General features: G+C 40.7%; 1 protein-coding gene across 1 annotated transcript in view; it reads left to right on the top strand.

Moving 5' to 3' along the window:
* The first annotated feature begins 2,753 nt into the window (after positions 1–2,753).
* sv2ba (synaptic vesicle glycoprotein 2Ba) overlaps positions 2,754–20,800 on the top strand; it is a 56,730-nt gene continuing 38,683 nt past the window's right edge. The window contains exons 1-2 of the mRNA XM_060940467.1: positions 2,754–2,839; positions 9,862–10,532. Of these exons, the coding sequence (XP_060796450.1) occupies positions 10,079–10,532 (454 nt within the window). The 5' untranslated portion in view covers positions 2,754–2,839; positions 9,862–10,078. The remainder of the gene's footprint in view (positions 2,840–9,861; positions 10,533–20,800) is intronic.

Here is a 20,800-nt window from a genome sequence, read left to right as displayed (position 1 = left end):
TCACTAGTGCTCTGTAAGGCTTTTTCCTGGTGATATTCGTTACACTTCTACCCGGCGTGAAGCACTCACAGTCATGTGGTTGTGACGTCATCGTAAACAAATCCGTTCTACTCATCCAGACGACTTCACAACGGCAACGTTGCCAGATCTTTCCACTCTGGAACCCGTTCTCAAAAAGATTGCATTTTGGGCACCCAAAACACCGGTGCCGTGTGGACGCCAGGCCTAAACGATAAGGAATTGTATCGGAGTCACCTGAATCCGTTGCCGTGTGGACAGGGCTTAAGTGACACGCTATGTTCATTGCCCTGTTGATAGCGGGGTTTGCTTGCTGACCGATGAACTAGCTAGTGTTAACCCTCTCTCATGTTAATTGCCCTGCTGATAGTGGATGGGGCTTGCTGAGCAATGAACAAGCTTTTTATCTGTAGCCTATTAACTACAATGGGACAGTTGAGCAGTAACATTAGTCCAACACGGTAGTAGAGACAGTTTCACATAAAGGCAGAAACAGCCACCATCAAATAGTGCGGTTGGAGTCTTGTTCTCGGACTTGGCTCAGGCCAAGTTTACATTAGACCGTATCTGTCTCATTTTCTTCGTGGATGCACTGTCCGTTTACATTAAAATGCCTGGAAACGCCGGGAAACAGGAATCCGCCAGGGTCCACGTATTCAATCCAGATCGTGTCTGGTCCGGTGCTGTGTAAACATTGAGAATACATGGATACGCTGTGCTGAGCTCTAGCTGACATCGTCATTGGACAACGTCACTGTGACATCCACCTTCCTGATTCGCTGGCATTGGGATCTCACACACAGCGGCTCAGTCCCGAATCACTGCTCGTGCGCTTCACTCGCGCGCTCTGTGAGCTGCGCAGGGCCGGAGTGCGCACCCTCCAGAGGGCACTCGCTGTTCAGGGCGGAGTGATTTGGAGCGCAGGAGGAAGCGCTGAGCTGCACTGAGGTTTATTTACACATTTCAACCTCCTTCAGGCGCTTAAACTCAGTGAGAACATGAACATCACAGCCAGGTGTGTTTATCTGCTGGAGAAGGTGTTCGCTTGCCATCCTTCCACTTGCAAGTGGTGAGTGACTTGCGCATGCCCGATATGCACTGGGATCATGTGACGTGCCGTCTAATTAGTCATGTGATTAGCGTATCCGTGTATTGGCGTTGCTGTGTGCACGCGACTCGTTTTAAAAACGTTAATCTGATGATCCGCTGATTCGAAATAATGTAAACAGGGCCCCAGATCAATAGTGAACTTGACTTGAAATTTTCTTTAATGGCTTGGACTTGACTTGGACTTGAACACTGGGGACTCGGGACTGGACTCGGAGTCAAGGTTTAGTGACTTGACTACAACACTGGAATGTACTGAATACCTCTAAATGTCTACTACTAATCACCATTTTTTAAGCTTCTCCATATACATCATGCAAATGGGTTGGGTAAATCTCTGGACACATCACTAAATGATGATTGGATAAACTAAGCCAGCAAAAAAAAAAAGTAGAGGGAGCAAACTGGGGGAATGCGTGATCTAAATTTAGCCAGTGACTCTGCTTGGGTGGAGCTAATCTTCTTTGGTAGAATTATCTGGCTGTGGGATTAGGTAGCTTTACCTCTGTCCAATCCAAAGCATCACCTCTCCATGATTATGTCTTAGCAAGCCAAACCAACTAAATATGAGTGCAGGGTTGACAGGATGTCATTTGTATTACCTAGTAAATGGTGTGAGGTGAGTGATGGTGAGTGAAGCATATTCTAATAAAAAGATATTGCTTGTGTTCCAGGCCACAGTATTATATTTCCTACTGATCACTGTTGCAGTAAATAGATTTACCCTCAAGTCAAATTATCAGCTCTCAAGTCCAAGCCTCGCCTAAGTGATTTCATCAAAGTCCTTAAAGTGCTACTCAAGTCCTTGTACAAAGGAAGCAGGAATCTGGTGGCTTTAATGATTCTCAGTAGGCTAGAATACTGCAAGTTGAGTAATAATATGTAAAAGCATACAACAATAAACATCCAGTCGAAGTCAAAGTCTGACTTTGACTTGCTCAAGTGCAAGCTCAGACAGTGGGGTGAAATGTCATTCTTCCACATAAGTGTTGCAACATTCAACAAAATACAGGAGCACAATAGAGCTACGATATAAAGCCAGATGGAAGACAAGTAGGGAATAAAACGCATGAGGTATGCACTTCGAGGAAAATATCAATGACTGAGTGATGTGACGCAACCAAGTGCAAAGTTATTTTTCAATAGCAGCTTGTTCCTAAGTCTTTTATTCCTTTTATACCATAGCAATTTGCAAATACTAACAAAACGTGCTTGTTATGTATTTATTCAGTTAGATTTAGTGTTATAACAATGATAAGCAGTTATTTTTCCCTTACCAGGGGTCACTTATTTCATTGTCTTGAAGTTAATATGACAAAAATAAAGTGGCTTGTGATGTTACCAAGAAACCGCAAAGCCCTCCATGATAATACGTTGGCACATAGTGACTACATACAAAATAAATATCTTGAGGATGACTTGAGCACAGTGTCAATGGAACTTTTATTTTATTTCTGTATTATTCCCCTCTTTTTAAAAGTTCAGGGTTCTTCTAGCTGGAACAGAGTGTCTCATTCAGCCTGCCAGCTCCAGGCAGAGGGAGATTCTCCAGAGTTGAGCTGATTGGGAGGGGTGAGATTGCATCCTAATCCGCTGGTTTGTCCCATCATTTTCTGCGAAACTGACAGGGTTTGCATTCAGAAATTCTCTATCCTGGAATTCTTTTTCCATATTTAAGGAAACATCTAAGTATCAAAAAGAAATGGTCATTCTGGTGAGTTGTATATTTGTTTATTCTTCAGTAGAAAATCTCAACAGAAACAGTTTTTGGATTTCAAGATTAAAAGGATGTCTTATGATCAATGTAAAGCTGTATCTCTCCACTATACTGATGCATAAAATATTTCTGACCAGTCATAGAAGTGATATCGATTTAAGGTATGAAATGTGGAGTTGCGTCGCTTCTTTTCAATGTCTTCTTTCAGATACTGTTTATCCAATCAACATAATTTCCTGGTTTGAATAAAATCTGATTAATATCAATAATGTGATAACTACTGTTACAAATTAAACATTGCTCACACACTCAGTCAAAGCCTGATAGAAAAATACTGCATCTTTACAAATATATGACAGACAACAGATTTTACAGATATTACAGATTATATCACACAGGTGCTGTAAAAATCCTCTTCCCAAAATCTGGAAGTGTTTTGGTATTTTGACAGATGACTCACTGAGATAAATACGTCCTTTGTGGTATCCATATTAAAAGCAATCTCTTTGCTGTGACCTGACAAAAGGCTTCACCTACTCAAACAATGTCCAATCAGAACCAGCCATTATTTGTGGTATACAATTCCCTCCATGATTATTGACACCCCCCGTAAAGATTAGTAAAAAGGGTTAGAAAAAAATCCACATTTGGGTGAAGTCGCTTCATCTCGCACAGAAAAAAATGAAAAAAAATCTAACCTTTAATTGAAACAAATTTATTCACAGAAAAACAAATCCCTCATCAATTATCAAGAAATAATTATTTTCAACAAAAACACATCTGCCACTAATATTGCCACCTCTGCATGTAATACTTTGAAACAACCTCCCTTTGCCAGTAAAACAGCACCAAGTCTTCTCCTATAACATTTTATAAGGTTGGAGATACAGAGCAGGGCATCTGAGACCATTCCTCTTCACACAATCTCTCCAGATCATCCAGGGTTCTAGGCCCTGTCTTGTGTGCTCTCCTCTTCAGCTCACCCCACAGGTTTTCAATGGGGTTCAGGTCAAGGGACTGAGATGGCTAGGGTAGAAACTTAATTCTGTGCTCAGTGAACCATTTTTGTGTTGATTTGGACACATGCTTCAGATCATTGTCCTGCTGGAAGATCCAGTGACAACCCAGTTTTAGTTCCCTGCTGAAGGCAGCCAGATTTTGATTTAAAATGTTCTGGTATTTCCCGGCGGCACGGTGGTGTAGTGGTTAGCGCTGTCGCCTCACAGCAAGAAGGTCCTGGGTTCGAGCCCCGGGGCCGGCGAGGGCCTTTCTGTGCGGAGTTTGCATGTTCTCCCCGTGTCCGTGTGGGTTTCCTCCGGGTGCTCCGGTTTCCCCCAAAGACATGCAGGTTAGGTTAACTGGTGACTCTAAATTGACCGTAAGTGTGAATGGTTGTCTGTGTCTATGTGTCAGCCCTGTGATGACCTGGCGACTTGTCCAGGGTGTACCCTGCCTTTCGCCCATAGTCAGCTGGGATAGGCTCCAGCTTGCCTGCGACCCTGTAGAAGGATAAAGCGGCTAGAGATAATGAGATGAGATGGTATTTCCCTAACAAGGTTTCCAAGGCCTTTGGAGGAAAAACAACCCCAAAACATTGCAGAACTTCCTCCATATTTTGCAGTTGGGATTGGGTTCTTTTCATTCTAGCCATCCTTCGTTTTACACCAAGCCCACTTTGAGTGTTTACTGCCAAAAAGCTCCATTTTTGTTACATCAGACCATAGACAACAGTTCCAGTTAAAGTTGTAGTAGCGTTTCACAAACTACAGGTGCTTACATTTGTGGCTAACTGACAGAAAAGGCTTTTTTCTGTCAGACCTTCCAAATAATCTGTTGGCATGGAGGTGGCATCTGATGGTGGTTTTGGAGACTTGGAAACCCAAAGATTTTACTTATCTTAGGGTTACCTTGGGGATTTTTTTTTTTGCCTCTCTTACCATCCTTCCGACTGTATGTGGGGATAAAATAAACTTGGGTCCTCTTCCAGGTAAGTTTGTAACAGTTCCATTTGCTGTCCACTTTTTCATTCTTGCCCTAACAGTAGAAATGAACATTTTCATATGAGTAGCTATTTTTTATCACCATTCCCTGATTTATGAAGGTCAACACACTTCTCCATCATTTGGTTTGTGGGTTCTCTTTTCTTTCCCATGTTGATGGATGACTAAGGGAATTTGGCCTCTGTGTCACCTCATATTTGTACCCCAGTTAATCAGGAAGTCACGGATTACAGCTTGAAAGTTCCTACACACTCCGATCAATTCAAAAACACAGTACAATTTAAATGGGAAACATGCTTCAGTTACACTGTGTGCACTATAATTTCCATGGGTGCCAATACTATTGGAACATGTGTTTTTGTTGAAAATAGTTGTTTCTTCATGAAGGATTTGTTTTTCTCTGAATAAATTTATTTCAATTAAAGGTTGGATTTTTCTCATTTTTTCAGTATGAGATGAAGCAACTTCGCCAAAGGGTGGATTTTTTTCTAACCCTATTTTCTGATCTTTAATAATCATGGAGGACACTGTACATGTATGAAAGGAATAAAACATCATGGGACATACTATTATAGGAAAATAATCAGTGACCAGATGGTGCGATGTGGCCCAACACAAAGTTGAGCTATTGTTGCCATTCAGAAGTTTATATTTATTTTCTAATAATAGCACTTTGCAAAGTGTTTATTCCTTTTTTTCCCTATTTTTATTCATTAAATAATGTCATTTATTTCTTTATATCCATTTAGAGTTGCATTTAGTATTGTGGAATGTCTGTGAAACACGGTCCTGTTAGCATTTACAGGACATCAGTAATAAACAGTCATTCTGTCCCTTTCTCTTTGAAACTGAAGTTGATTAGACAAATAAAATGCAGCTTGATACCAAGAAACAAGGCCTTTGCTGTGACAGAAAATCTTATACTTTATGATACCTTTTTACTTGTTTATTGTCAGCCATGCAAGTCCCTATGAATGTGTTGTTACAGCAAGTGCATTAATATAAATCTGTGATTTGCCTTGCAGTCAGAAGTCAGAGCTGCTGTTATAGAAAACAAATCAACACCTTCTGACCAATCAGAATTAAAAATTGAATAGTGCTTACAGAAGTCATGTACAATTCCGAAACGCCATCTGGAATCACAATGACCGTTTTAACACCAGAGACACACCGGCTACACACCAAAATCAGGAGATTTTGTTTTATAATCCCTTTTCATCGGTCACATCTGTTGTGTGGCATCAGACAGACCTGCTCGTGATCGTGACTCCAGCAGATTCCAATAGACCCTGGAAGAGTGGGACACATCTGCAAGCACACAACTTTCCAAATTCACATTTGAGTTTGATTTATAAAACATTGCAGTTTGTCAGCCTATTTGTATATTTCTTTGGCTTTTTTTTTTTAACTTCATCAATGACTTTCATCATCATCATCATCATCATCATCATTTCCATTTCCTGTTTATACAGTCCACTCTTCCCTTTTGCACTGTGGATCATTCAGCAGAATGAAATTCCCCACAGTGCATGTGGATTCAATCATAGCTCTTGACACAATTTCTTAACCATGTCACAGTCTAAGAAGAGTAGCTAACCTTCTGAATCTTCTCATAAAAATGTCTCACTGAGGAGCTTTTTTTGTGGGTGCCGTTTGTAACAAGGCCATTTTTGTGAACAGAATGAATTGTGCCACAAACTGCATTTCTTTCTTGACAAAAGAAAATAACATCTTGCTGCACTTTGTCCCCAAAAATGTGAAAAAAGTTTTTAAAAATGTTGTGAGCAGAAATAAAAAAAAAACTCACAAATTTTAATCTTTGTGCAGAAAAGGGTGACTATCATTTTCATTTTATGAATAACAAAGCAATTCTGAGTCACAACATGAATGTGATGACTTCATGACTTTTACAAAACTATTCATTTTCTCTTCATTTCTAACAAATTCCTTTGTCCTCAGCATAAACCTTTATATGGCAAAAAGAGTCCAGTCTTCTGTAGCAATAAACCACTACAGAGTGATACATGATGTAATTAGTAGGAATACAGAAAATTGATCCAAAAAGTTGCTTTCACTTTTTTACAACTCCAATTCCAAAAAAGTTGGGACACTGTGTAAAACAGAAATAAAAACATTATGTGAAGATTTGCAAATAATGGAAAACCTATATTTCATTGAAAATAGTACAAAGACAACATATCAAATGTTGAAACTGAGAAATTGTATTGTTTTTTGAAAAATATATGCTAATTTTGAATTTGATCTCAGCAACACATTTCAAAAAAGTTGGGATGGGGGCATGTTTACCACTGTGTTCCATCGCGTCTACTTTTAACAACATTCTGGAAACGTTTGGGAACTGAGGAGACCAACTGCTGTAGTTTTGAAAGAGAAATGTTGTCCTATTCTTGCCTGATATACAATTTCAGTTACTCAACAGTTCGGGGTCTCCTTTGTCGTATTTTGCACTTCATGATGCGCCAAATGTTTTAAACGGGAGACAGGTCTGGACTGCAGGCAGGCCAGTTTAACACCTGGACTCTTTTACTACAGAGCCATGCATGTGCAGAAAGCGGTTAGGCATTGTCTTGCTGAAAGAAGGAAGGCCTTCTCTGAAAAAGATTTTGTCTGGATGGCAGCATATTGCTCTGAAACATGTATATATCATTCAGGATTAATGATGCCTTCCCAGCTGTACAAGCTACCCATGTCATGTGCACTAATGCACCCTCATACCATCACAGATGCTGGCTTTTGAACTGTGCACTGATAACAAGCTGGATGGTCCCACTCCTCTTTAGCCTGGAGAACTCTGTGTCCATGATTTCTAAAAAGAATTTCTACTTTTGATTCGTCAGACCTCGGAACAATTTCCCATTTCGCCTCAGTCCATTGTAAAAGAGCTCGGGCCCAGAGAAGGTGGCGGTGTTTATGGATATTGTTTATATCTGATTTTAACTTGCATTTGTGGACGCAGTAATGAACTGTTTTCACAGACGATGGTTTTCTGAAGTGTTCCTGAGCCCATACAGTGATTTCCACTACAGACACATGTCTGCTTTTAATGCAGTGTCGCCTGAAGATCACAGACATCCAATGTTGGTTTTCAGCCTTGTCTCTTGCCTTTAGAGATTTCTCCAGATTCTTTTAATGATATTATGGACCATAGATGATGTTTTCCCCAAATTCTTTGCAATTTTACATTGAGGAATGTTATTCTTAAATTGTTGCACTGTTTGCCCATGCAGTCTTTCACAGAGCAGTGAACCCCTCCCCATCTCTACTTCTGAGAGACTCCGCCTCTCTGGGATGCTTTTTTTATACCCAATCATGTTACTGACCTGTTGCCAGTTAACCAAATTCATTTATTTTCCCGCATTACACAACTTTTTCAGTCTTTTGTTGCCCTTGTCCCAACTTTTCTGAAACATCTTGCTGACATCAAATTCAAAATGAGCATATATATTTTCAAGAAACAAAGTTTCAGTTTCAACATGTGATATGTTGTCTTTGTACTATTTTCAATGAAAATATAGGGTTTTCATGATTTGCAAATCTGCATATTCTGTTTTTTTGTTTGTTAATTATGTTTTACACAGTGTCCCAACTTTTTTGCAATTTGGTGAGTAGTATTTATGCACACAATGCCTTCGTATGTTTTTGGACAAAAAGTAACAAGGCATTATTTGTTTTTTTTTTTTGTCATGAAAACAATGTATATGCATGAACCACAATGCCCCATACATTTGTGTCTTTACAGTTCAAATGCTTGTAGATGAAATTCCTGTTCAGATCCTGTATGTCCAAGTTTTATGATATCAACATGGATCATATTGATAATAAGTAGAAATTAGGCATTCAAGATAGATCCTGAGTGACTTCCACTCCTATGTAAGCTTGGTTCTATACAATGCTGTTGAGTTCTTGATTCTGATTGGTCTGAATTTTCTCGAACAGCAGCTCTGACAATAGATCCAGCGGTGAAGCACATCACAGGTTTATAATAATGCACTCCTTCTAATATACAGTGCTGTGCAAAAGTTTTAGGCACATGTAAAGAAATGCTGTAGACCAAAAATGTCTTAAAAAATAACAAAATTAAATGTTTCAACATTAAAAAAATACTATAAACAGCAGTAAGCCATAATAAATGAAAAAGTCAATATTTGGTGTGAGACAATGCTTTGCTTTAAAAAAAAAAACAGTCTCAGGTACAATGAGTGCAGTTTTATAAGGAAATGAGCTGTAGGTTTTACTGAGGATCTTGCAGAACCAGCCACAGTTCTTCTGGACACTTTGACTGTCACACTTGCATCTTAATGTTGCACCAAAACCCAGCAGCCTTCATTATGTTTTCTTTTTTAATCTGAAAAGTGGTCTCTTATGTAATGCTGCTTGGATACAAACTTTTTTCTTCTGTACGATTTAATTTTGTGCTGGAAAACAAACATTTGGACTCTAAAATGTTTTTGTACTGACTCGATAATGTAGGCATCATAAAATAGAAATCTATAGCAAAGTTTGTATGAAAAAAACAAATAGGGTGATTAAGACTTTTGCACAGTACTGTCTCTTTTCTATAATAACAACTTGCACAGGGTCTTGCATGGTGGATGTTTCACATCACCATAATAAAATGTGGATAAGAGTTGATATAGTGGCTTTCGCTGTGAGATGTTTCACATTTTAGAAGAAATCTCCAGTATCAGTGCTTTGTAAAAGTGAAAAGTAAAGCTCCACAACATTAAGTGGAACTGTAAATAATAAAGCAATAAAGCTGATTTAAAAAAAAAAAAGAGGCTGCTGTTGAGGTGGCAACTGTAACTCCATTTTATATATGGTAAAAATGTATTTTTTACCATTTCCATGAATGGATCAGTTTGTTTATTATAATATTTGAGTACATTTCTGAGCAGCAAGTTTCTGAGACTCTTAAGTGGCACCTTATTACCAAATGAAGTACAAACTCCAGCACTCAATTTCTGATCATACTCACTAATATTCTCTCTCTTTTCATAGAAGATTTCAAAGAGAAGTAGTTAACCATCACAATTGACTCTGAGGCCTATGGTTCAACTGCAGATCTCAATAGGAAACCCATAAATAGCACATCGTCATCAGTACTGACATCTGGAATAGTGATTCTGAGGTCCAGACAAAGTGCCTTCTGAGGATTATGTTAATATAGCCAGCTGTGATTTGGAGGATACTAAGGCAATTCCAAAACGTGGTCAAAATGGACAGCCATTACCAAAACAGCATGCAAGACAATGAAGGCGAAAGCCAGCACACCTACGGAGAGGAAGGTGTGGATGGATACTCCGACGATCCTGCCCAGGAGGAAGATGCAGCCAGTGATGCCACTGAAGGACAGGATGAGGATGATCAGATGTATGAGGGGGAATATCAGGGCATTCCTCACCCAGATGAAATCAAGGAGGCACGTCGAGCTGCTCGTCGGGAGGCCAGGTTGAAGGCCAAGTTGGCTGCCTTGGAAAAAGAAGAGACATTGGCTGAGCAGTACGAGAGCATCATGGAGGACTGCGGCCATGGGCGCTTCCAGTGGATCCTCTTCACCGTGCTAGGCCTGGCACTTATGGCTGATGGTGTGGAGTGTTTTGTAGTGGCCTTCGCTTTGCCCAGTGCAGAGAAGGACTTGTGCCTGTCCAACGCCAACAAAGGCATGCTTGGTAAGTAAAAAATGAAAATTGGAATTTGAGGGAAAACCGTTTTACAGAATATTTTCATGTACATACAATGAAACAAGGCGGCACGGTGGTGTAGTGGTTAGCGCTGTCGCCTCACAGCAAGAAGGTCCTGGGTTCGAGCCCCATGGCCGGCGAGGGCCTTTCTGTGCAGAGTTTGCATGTTCTCCCCGTGTCCGCGTGGGTTTCCTCCGGGTGCTCCAGTTTCCCCCACAGTCCAAAGACATGCAGGTTAGGTTAACTGGTGACTCTAAATTGACCGTAGGTGTGAATGTGAGTGTGAATGGTTGTCTGTGTCTATGTGTCAGCCCTGTGATGACCTGGCGACTTGTCCAGGGTGTACCCCGCCTTTCGCCCGTAGTCAGCTGGGATAGGCTCCAGCTTGCCTGCGACCCTGTAGAAGGATAAAGTGGCTACAGATAATGAGATGAGATGAGACAATGAAACAAATGCACATGAATCATTACTATACCAGGTTTTATTGAAATGTCATATGTATATAGCTTTACTTACAATTAGAAACCAAGGACTAGTTAATTTTAAAAATGATTTAGAAGCAGCATTCTAAAAAGAGTGAATGAAAGCCATGAGAACAATTTAAGACCAAGTCCATTCAGAAATTAAGATATCAACATGCTTTAGGCTCTCGTGGTCATAGAGAATAAACAAACAAATATTGACTTATAATAGTCATCATATAAAGTAAAGAGTGATGCAAAGTAAATAGTTGATTGTGTGTCATCTGAGGAAAATAAAGTGAATTTGTCATGTGGGTACTTTTATAGCCACACCTCACTTTTCCAAAAAGTAACTAATATTTCCAAGACTTTTGATCTGTTTTGCCATTTAACATGGGTTTTGTACGACTGGAAAGTTAGTCAACAGACAAAGCTTTCCAAGTTTTTTAGGCTTACAAGGAACACAAATACATTTAAAACAAAGAATCAAATCAAAAGTTTTTGTAATGAAGGAAACACTTTCGTTTCAAGGTGGTGTGTTTAAAGGTTCTGACTGCAAAGTTGAATTCTGGGCAAAATGTTCTATGTCTATTGCTGTTGGAGTTTTGAGATGTTTTGCTGCTAAACACACCATGTATTCTGTGTGTAAATGTTTTGCCAAAATAAAATGAGTCCCGCATTTTATGATTCTGGAGATTGCCGAAGCAAGTGAGCAACAATATCATGTGACCACCGTGGGGCGTTTGACCTACTTTTAACCAAAACAAGTCAGCATGGATAAACATGGCAAACTCCGCTCTCCCACCAGCTAAAAGCCAGTGGGGAAAAAAAGGAAAATATGAAAGTGAGTCAGCTAGAAAATGTGCCAGAAAAGCGATGGAAACCACAAATTATAGACCTGCAACTCAAAACTCTCTGAGGTCAATGCAGAGTCATGATGTTTTCCACGTATCACCATCTTGGTGTGTTCCATAGTTATGCTAATTAGGGGTGGGTTTCCCAAAAGCCTCTTAAAGGAGAACTGAAGTCATTTTGAAATTTGCTTTATTTCTTAATTAACATGTTATTCGATTATGTTTTCGGTTTTAGTAACCTTATATCGTGACTCGTATTGGCAACTAATTGCAATTAAATATTATACTTATCAGTCTATTCGGTTTTTAGCCATGTTGAATTTAGTTCATTTGGTCCACAGCAGGTGTCACTTATCCGCGCGATCTTCACGAGACTTGTGCGAGACTTTGAAACGTGAAGTGTCAACCAGGTGTCAGTGCCACCATTTTGAAAACTGTTTTCCAAACGAAATATTGCACAAAAACAAGTTTAAATGACAATTACTGCCTACTTTTTTCAAACTTTCCTGATTGTTATCAAAACAAACAAAACTTCCGGCTTGATTACATCAGCATTTGAAAGAGGGCGCGCGCGCATCTTTTGACAACGTTGGCAGATGTTGGTCACTTTGATTTCCACTGTATGTTTTAATTCCATCCTACGATGTCTTGCACAGGTCTCAATGAATCTCGTTTACGACCATTGCTTTGACATATGGACTGATATATTACATAGCATATTTCAAACACTCATAACTTGCTATAGCAGTGACAAAATAGCGATCAAAAATGCATTCCGATATTTTATAAAATGAGATAAATAGAATTTTGATAAACTTGCCTTCAGTTCCCCTTTAACGCTAAGAGCATCTTAACTAGGAGAGAGTGTTAGGGGGGTGGAGGTGTAGTGAGATAAGGATCCACAAGCAGAACACAGACAGTAATCCAATTAAAAAAGGTGATTTAATCCAGGGGAAAAGGGCGTGGCAAAAAGGTGAACAAATGGGACAAAAACAAATGGCAAAATAGTCCAGGTAAAAAGAGACAAAAAACTTGACAAAAACACAAGGCAGACAAGGACAAAAACGGTAGAGCAAAAAACCATAAATAATAATAAGAAAACCCAAAGTGCAAAAACCATAAACTAGAAAAATAGCTTGAGCAAAAACCATGAAATGCAATAAAGGCATAGAAATGGCTGGAATAGCAAAACAAGACGTTCTGGCAAGGTCAGGGTCTGAGAACGGCCGTTATATAGGCAGGGGTGAAAACCAGGAAGTGAGTTGAAGGTGAGCTGGAATTCCCGTCCCAGACCCGGATCGGCGCTGGCGTGGGAGATCCGTAATCTGCAGAGTGGATGTCTGGGGCAGAGCATGACAGTGAGAGTGTTCATTGTGCTGCTCGCTCTACCATTTAATGATGATCTTTGTGTTATGATGCTTTTGGGAAACTTGGCATAGTTCAAGTTCCTTATGTTCGGCTGTTTCCGTATGGCTATACTGTTTACCTCAAGAGATAGGATATTCAGTCCCAAAACAGAGAAATGTGACCCTCAGCACTTCAAATGATCGCATCTTGTCCATATGATATTGTTCTTGCAAGACATAGGAAAATGCCATGCACAATAAAAAAAAATTAACTTTCAGATAACTTTGCAGTCAGAACTTAAGTTTTAAATTAAATTTGTGAAAAGGGAAAAAACTAGCTTAAAGGAGCATTTGGCAAGATTTGTTAAAATTTGTGAAGATTAGGTCTCTTAGGTGGTTGTAAAAGCAGTAGAGAGTTTAATGAAGGCAGACTGGCAGATAAATCCAAACAGTGAGGCAAAGGCAGTATCACAAATCAGACAATAGTCAGGTGAGGCACAAAGAGAACATCAGAGGCAGAGACTATGGGCAGTAATCAAAATACAAACCAGGTCAATAACCAAATAATCAGCATAAACAATAAAGGCTTGGTAAGTCAGGCACAGGAACACTGAGCATCTCATCTCATTATCTCTAGCCGCTTTATCCTTCTACAGGGTCGCAGGAGCCTATCCCAGCTGACTACGGGCGAAAGGCGGGGTACACCCTGGACAAGTCGCCAGGTCATCACAGGGCTGACACATAGACACAGACAACCATTCACACTCACATTCACACCTACGGTCAATTTAGAGTCACCAGTTAACCTAACCTGCATGTCTTTGGACTGTGGGGGAAACCGGAGCACCTGGAGGAAACCCACGCGGACACGGGGAGAACATGCAAACTCCGCACAGAAAGGCCCTTGCCGGCCCCGGGGCTCGAACCCAGGACCTTCTTGCTGTGAGGCGACAGCGCTAACCACTACACCACCGTGCCGCCCAACACTGAGCATTATTTCACAAAATTTGTGTGAACTGAGAGTCCTTTTATATTGCTCAGTAATGATGCAATAATATGGAATAGGGGTGTGTGTGTGTGTGATAATCAGTATTCTGGAGGCTGAGAGTGATGCACAGCGGCCATGTTTGAAGGCTGCTGTGAAATCTTTGAAGTGGAGTCTTGAGTACAAGCAGGTGCAATTGTGATAGGTGGAGTTGGAATCAAAATGTTATATATACTAGCAGGGGCAGCACAGTGGTGTAGTGGTTAGCGCTGTTGCCTCACAGTAAGAAGGTCCGGGTTCAAGCCCCGTGGCCGGCGAGGGCCTTTCTGTGTGGAGTTTGCATGTTCTCCCCGTGTCCGCGTGGGTTTCCTCCAGGTGCTCCGGTTTCCCCCACAGTCCAAAGACATGCAGGTTAGGTTAACTGGTGACTCTAAATTGACCGTAGGTGTGAATGGTTGTCTGTGTCTATGTGTCAGCCCTGTGATGACCTGGCAACTTGTCCAGGGTGTACCCCGCCTTTCGCCTGTAGTCAGCTGGGATAGGCTCCAGCTTGCCTGCAACCCTGTAGAACAGGATAAAGTGGCTAGAGATAATGAGATGAGATATATACTAGCATGTGAACTAGCATTAGCAAGCACTATTATGACTTCATTGATTCAATTGCACTTGGACATTCAGCTAACTATGAACATGTGAAACATTTTGATTTATGAGAATGGTCAAGAGTTAAGTCACTGTCCTTTTTTTTCTATGTAATTCATTTTTTGACATTTTAAGCTCCAGTTTTAGCATAATTCACATTTGAAGCTACACAATAGTGCCATTCAGATGCTTGAAACCCAAATTACAGTGGTGCTTGTAAGTTTATGAACCCTTTAGAATTTTCTATATTTCTGTATAAATATGACCTAAAACATCATCAGATTTTCACACAAGTCCTAAAAGTAGATAAAGAGAACCCAGTTAAACAAATGAGACAAAAATATTATACTTTGTCATTTATTTATTGAGGAAAATGATCCAATATTACATATCTGTGAGTGGCAAAAGTATATGAACCTTTGCTTTCAGTATCTGGTGTGACCCCCTTGTGAACCTTTGCTTTCAGTATCTGGTGTGACCCCCTTGTGCAGCAATAACTGCAACTAAATATTTCCGGTAACTGTTGATCAGTCCTGCACACCGGCTTGGAAGAATTTTAGCCCATTCCTCCATACAGAACAGCTTCAACTCTGGGATGTTGGTGGGTTTCCTCACATGAACTGCTCACTTCAGGTCCTTCCACAACATTTCGATTGGATTAAGGTCAGAACTTTGACTCGACCATTCTAAAACATTAACTTTATTCTTCTTTAACCATTCTTTGGTAGAACGACTTGTGTGCTTAGGGTCGTTGTCTTGCTGCATGACCCACCTTCCCTTGAGATTCAGTTCATGGACAGATGTCCTGACATTTTCCTTTAGAATTGGCTGGTATAATTCAGAATTCATTGTTTCATCAATGATGGCAAGCTGTCCTGGCCCAGATCCAGCAAAACAGGCCCAAACCATGATACTACCACCACCATGTTTCACAGATGGGATAAGGTTCTTATGCTGGAATGCAGTGTTTTCCTTTCTCCAAACATAATGCTTCTCATTTAAACCAAAAAGTTCTATTTTGGTCTCATCCGTCCACAAAACTTTTTTCCAATAGCCTTCTGGCTTGTCCACGTGCTCTTTAGCAAAATGCAGACGAGCAGCAATGTTCTTTTTGGAGAACAGTGGCTTTCTCCTTGCAACCCTGCCATGAACACCATTGTTGTTCAATGTTCTCCTGATGGTGGACTCATGAACATTAGCCAATGTGAGAGAGGCCTTCAGTTGCTTAGAAGTTACCCTGGGGTCCTTTTTGAGCTTGCAGACTATTACACGCCTTGCTCTTGGAGTGATCTGTGTTGATCGACCACTCCTGGGGAGGGTAACAATGGTCTTGAATTTCCTCCATTTGTACACAATCTGTCTGACTGTGGATTGGTGGAGTCCAAACACTTTAGAGATGGTTTTATAACCTTTTCCAGCCTGATGAGCATCAACAACGCTTTTTCTGAGGTCCTCAGAAATCTCCTTTGTTCGTGCCATGATACACTTCCATAAACATGTGTTGTGAAGATCAGACTTTGATAGATCCCTGTTCTTTAAATAAAACAGGGTGCCCACTCACACCTGATTGTCATCCCATTCATTGAAAACACCTGACTAATTTCACCTTCAAATTAACTGCTAATCCTAGAGGTTCACATACTTTTGCCACTCACAGATATGTAATATTGGATCATTTTCCTCAATAAATAAATTACCAAGTATAATATTTTTGTCTCATTTGTTTAACTGGGTTCTCTTTAATCTACTTTTAGGGCTTGTGTGAAAATCTGATGATGTTTTAGGTCATATTTATGCAGAAATAAATAAAATTCGAAAGGGTTCACAAACTTTCAAGCACCACTGTATAACACTATAACCATATGAAATTTGGGCCACAGAAGAATTATCAGGCAGCACCGGGTGCTTGCCAATTTCAGACTGAGATAAGGGAGGAGTGAAGAGACATTTGGGAGTTTCCAAAAATGACTGACAAGAGGCCCATCCAAACACAAACAAGCACTCCAGACCATAATGCAGTTTTCCAGACCAGTGAGGTTTTCTCAGCCACTTATTGCACATTGCTGAGACCATGGCTTAAACGATTTTTTTAAATCATGTTTTGTATTTATCCCAGGTTATTTATACAGTTAAGAACTTAAAATGGCCATTGCACCTTTAGGCTATAAAATGAGAGCATGCAATGAATTCCCAGTTTATAAATAACTGAATTGTATGCAGCACCACAATGCTGTTAGTGTTGTTTGACTGATGCTTGGCACTTTGCCATTCTGTTGCTCAACATAGTTTGTGGATTTCTGAATCTGCTTTGTTATGGTTGTGTATAATTTTAGGATATTTGAATATCGCAACATGAATAAGATCTGAAATAGAACCGCAGTGAGAAGTGAAGGAGGTTTACGGTTTTAAAGGTCTGTCAGGCTACAAGGTGACATCATTCTAGGGAGAATTTAATCCAGCAAAAAGTTCACACTCCTGACATACGCAGCCTCTAACTGTCAATCTCATTCAATCATTAGCTCTGTGCATATAGCAAAACACAGAAAAAGTGCACCATCTGCATCTGGATATTTTCACTATCTTTATCTATATTTAGATTTCAATACAAAGTGGGCGTGTCCTAAACCAGAAGGGGTTTTTTTCCCATCATTGTCTGGATTTAACAATTAGCTATTCACCGAAGGTGAAGTGAATATTGGTGAATAATAAGCGAGATGAAGTCGGGGTCATTATTCACCAATATTCGCTGAACCTGAGGCAAATAACTGTTTTAGTATAAATACACAGGTGATTATTTTAAATAAATAAATAAATAGTATTTTTTTAAAATATTTCAATCTTCAAGAGTGGCATGCAAATGTAATGCACACAGACTTGTGTCACTTATCTCTGCCAAGTCATATTTTGTTTTGAAATAGATAAAATAAATCACAATTCCACCTTGCCTTTGAATAGTTTTAAAGATATTTTGGGGGGCTTTTTCCACCTTTATTGGATAGGACAGTGTAGAGACAGGACAGGAAATGAATGGGAGAGAGAGACGGATCGGGAAATGACCTCGGGTCAGAATCGAACCCAGATTTATGGTATGGCGCCTTAGCCACCTGAGCCACGACCCCCCCACCTTTGAATAGTTTTAGACCAAACTTCATAGCATCTTTAGTGCTTTTAGGAACAGCATTTTCTTTCATCATTTGTAACTCTTTCTCACTTACAGTGACGAAGCTCTTGGCTGCCATTTTGCCGAGTCATTTGAGGTGATTATCAATAAATAGTTTGAATTTCTCGACCAATGTTTTTATACTAAAGTCTGTTCATTCTGGCATTGACTGTTCCTCGACCTCAGCTACATCACTTGACTTTGTAATCGATTTCAAATAGAGATGTCCTGCCTGTGATATTTCCTACCAAATTCAGTTGGTTCTGTTTCCCAAAATATGTTGTCCTATAGCCTCATTTAAGCAACCTCAACCCTGACCAGGCAGCTACTAAGGATGAATGAATGATACAAATGCATCGCTTCACCACACGTCTATGTCCCACAGACTTGTCCTACGTGAAAGTGAAACTCTTCCACTCACACAATTTATTTTGTTGTGTCTTACAGGATCCCAGTTTACCTCCAATCTCACCTTGATTACCCATAGACCATTCTCCCAAGCCTCCTATTGGTATTTGTACCTGCTTAAAAAACATACCTATTGGTTCAGAATAATGCCTTCATTTTCACTGACATCCCTAGCGTGTTGTAAAAAACACAGAAGTTGGACAGCTCAGAGCGAGAGAGCAGATCCTAACTGATATAAATAGATTTCATATACTGTATGTAATGTCATGCTCCACCCCGGACATCCACTCCAGAGATTACGGATCTCTCACGCCAGCACCGATTCGGATCTGGGACAGGAATTCCTTCTCACCCGTATTCACTTCCTGGTTTTCACTGCTGTGTATAGACCTCTTGCAGTCACGTGACTGGAATGTAAACAGCCGCCATCTTGTTGGTAAAAAACACAGCTGAATACTGCTGCACTCGTGTACAAAATGGATCAATTTCAACCGACAGACTACACGGCTCATTTTTCTAATGAACAGATAACTAGATACATGTCTAAAATAAACGACCTACAGATTAGTGACCCTTATCGATTACCGGACGTAGTTTTCACGACCGTGTCAGTGGATATTGAACTGCCAGCAGAATACCCAGATGTGTATAATTACCTCATTAACTTTCCCTCGCTGTTCAGTGGTGAAGCACTGCGTGCTTATAAATCTCTGGACAGTTATCTTTACAGAAATTCAGGATTTGTCAGCCCCCCTCAGATGTGGCATCTTGTAAACAAGAAAATAACAATCCTCATTGGACGGGTAAGTCACTTAAGTATTGAGACCCCGCTGGTCTCGCTATCTCGTCCGGAATGTTGTGCATGCGATGGAAATCGCTACAAACCGTCATTTTCTGCTGGAAACCAATGTCCAGTAAGTCCATATGGTTGTAGTGGATATTGAAGCCCAGTACAGACGAACAACACGCAAAAATACACACAAAAAACATAAAAAACATGCACAGGTAGGGAGAGCTTGTAGTCTATCACTATTACTGTATATATGGTATACCTGATAGCAGCAATCCATTTTGCACGCCTGTCAGGGTCCCGTGGCAGCCTACTGTCAAGTGTATGTGAGCATCATGGGTTTCCCACACTTGAAAGGGAAGGACTCGGACACAGGATTCCACTCGTCTTATGTTTTATTGATTTTCAGTGGAGTTGACATTGTAGTAGAATTGTATATAGTAGGGTTTTCCAGAAGAAAAGGTAGAAGCAGAAGTAGAAGGCAGAAATATGGCGTTTGACCGACAAGGTGGTGTCTGTTTACAATCTGGATCGGATGTGACGTCACATGCAAGTGCTCCATAAATAAGCCGTTCTCAGACTCAGACTTTGCCAGAACGTCTCGTTTGCTTTTTTAGCCATTTCTGTGCCTCTCTTGCTGTTCATGGTTATTCTCTCTAGTGACTTTTTCTTGTTCATGGTTTTTGCACTAGCGTTCTTCTGGTTCATGGTGTTTTTTTTGCACTAAGGGTTATTTCTGATTCATGGTTTCTTGCACTAAGGGTCTTTTCTTGTTCAAGGTTTTTTGCACCAGCGTTTTTGTCTTTGCCTGTCTCATGTTTTTGTCAAGTTGTTTGTCTCATTTTGTCCGGACTATAATGCCGTTTGTTTACCTTTTTGCCACGCCCTTTCTTCCCTGAATTAAATCATATTATTTATTGGATTACTGTCTGTGTTTTGCTTGTGGATCCTAACTTCACCATACCTCGACCCACCCTAACAGTACATTCTGGCCAACATGGATCCAGTGGAACTCACCCATCTGAGAATGGCCATCCAGCAGCAAGGGACTCTCCTCGGGACTCACCAACAAGACCTACAACAAATTACCCAGAACCTCGCCACCCTGTCCAAGGCACTCAACCTTCTCACCATGCTGATGCAGCACTGTCAAGCTGTGCCTACCCCAGCTCAGCCGTCTCCTACTTTAGCTCCTGCCACCGCCTTTCTCCACAAACCAAGACTTCCAGCGCCTCAGCCCTACGATGGAGAACCAGGTACTTGCAGATTGTTTTTGTCTCAATGTTCGTTGATCCTAGAGCTGCAACCTCTGGCCTTCCCCACAGAACTCTCCCGGGTAGCATATACAATAATGCTCCTCACTGGGAAGGCCAGAGAGTGGGCAACAGCAGTCTGGGATGCCAATGCACCCTTTTGTTCCAGTTTCAAGGAGTTCTCCGAGGAGATGAGGTGAACTTTCAACCGTTCTCTGTCCGGCTGGGAGGCAGCCAGAGAGCTCATGGAGCTGTGGCAGGGGTCCCGGTCTACCTCGGATTACGCCATCGAGTTCCGGACATTGGCGGTTTCATGTGGTTGGAACGAGAACGCCCAGATCGATGCTTTCCTGCATG

Source organism: Neoarius graeffei, chromosome 15, assembly GCF_027579695.1.
Source record: "Neoarius graeffei isolate fNeoGra1 chromosome 15, fNeoGra1.pri, whole genome shotgun sequence".
In the NCBI taxonomy this organism is placed as follows: Eukaryota; Metazoa; Chordata; class Actinopteri; order Siluriformes; family Ariidae; genus Neoarius; species Neoarius graeffei.
This window is presented reverse-complemented; position numbering and strand designations above follow the sequence as displayed.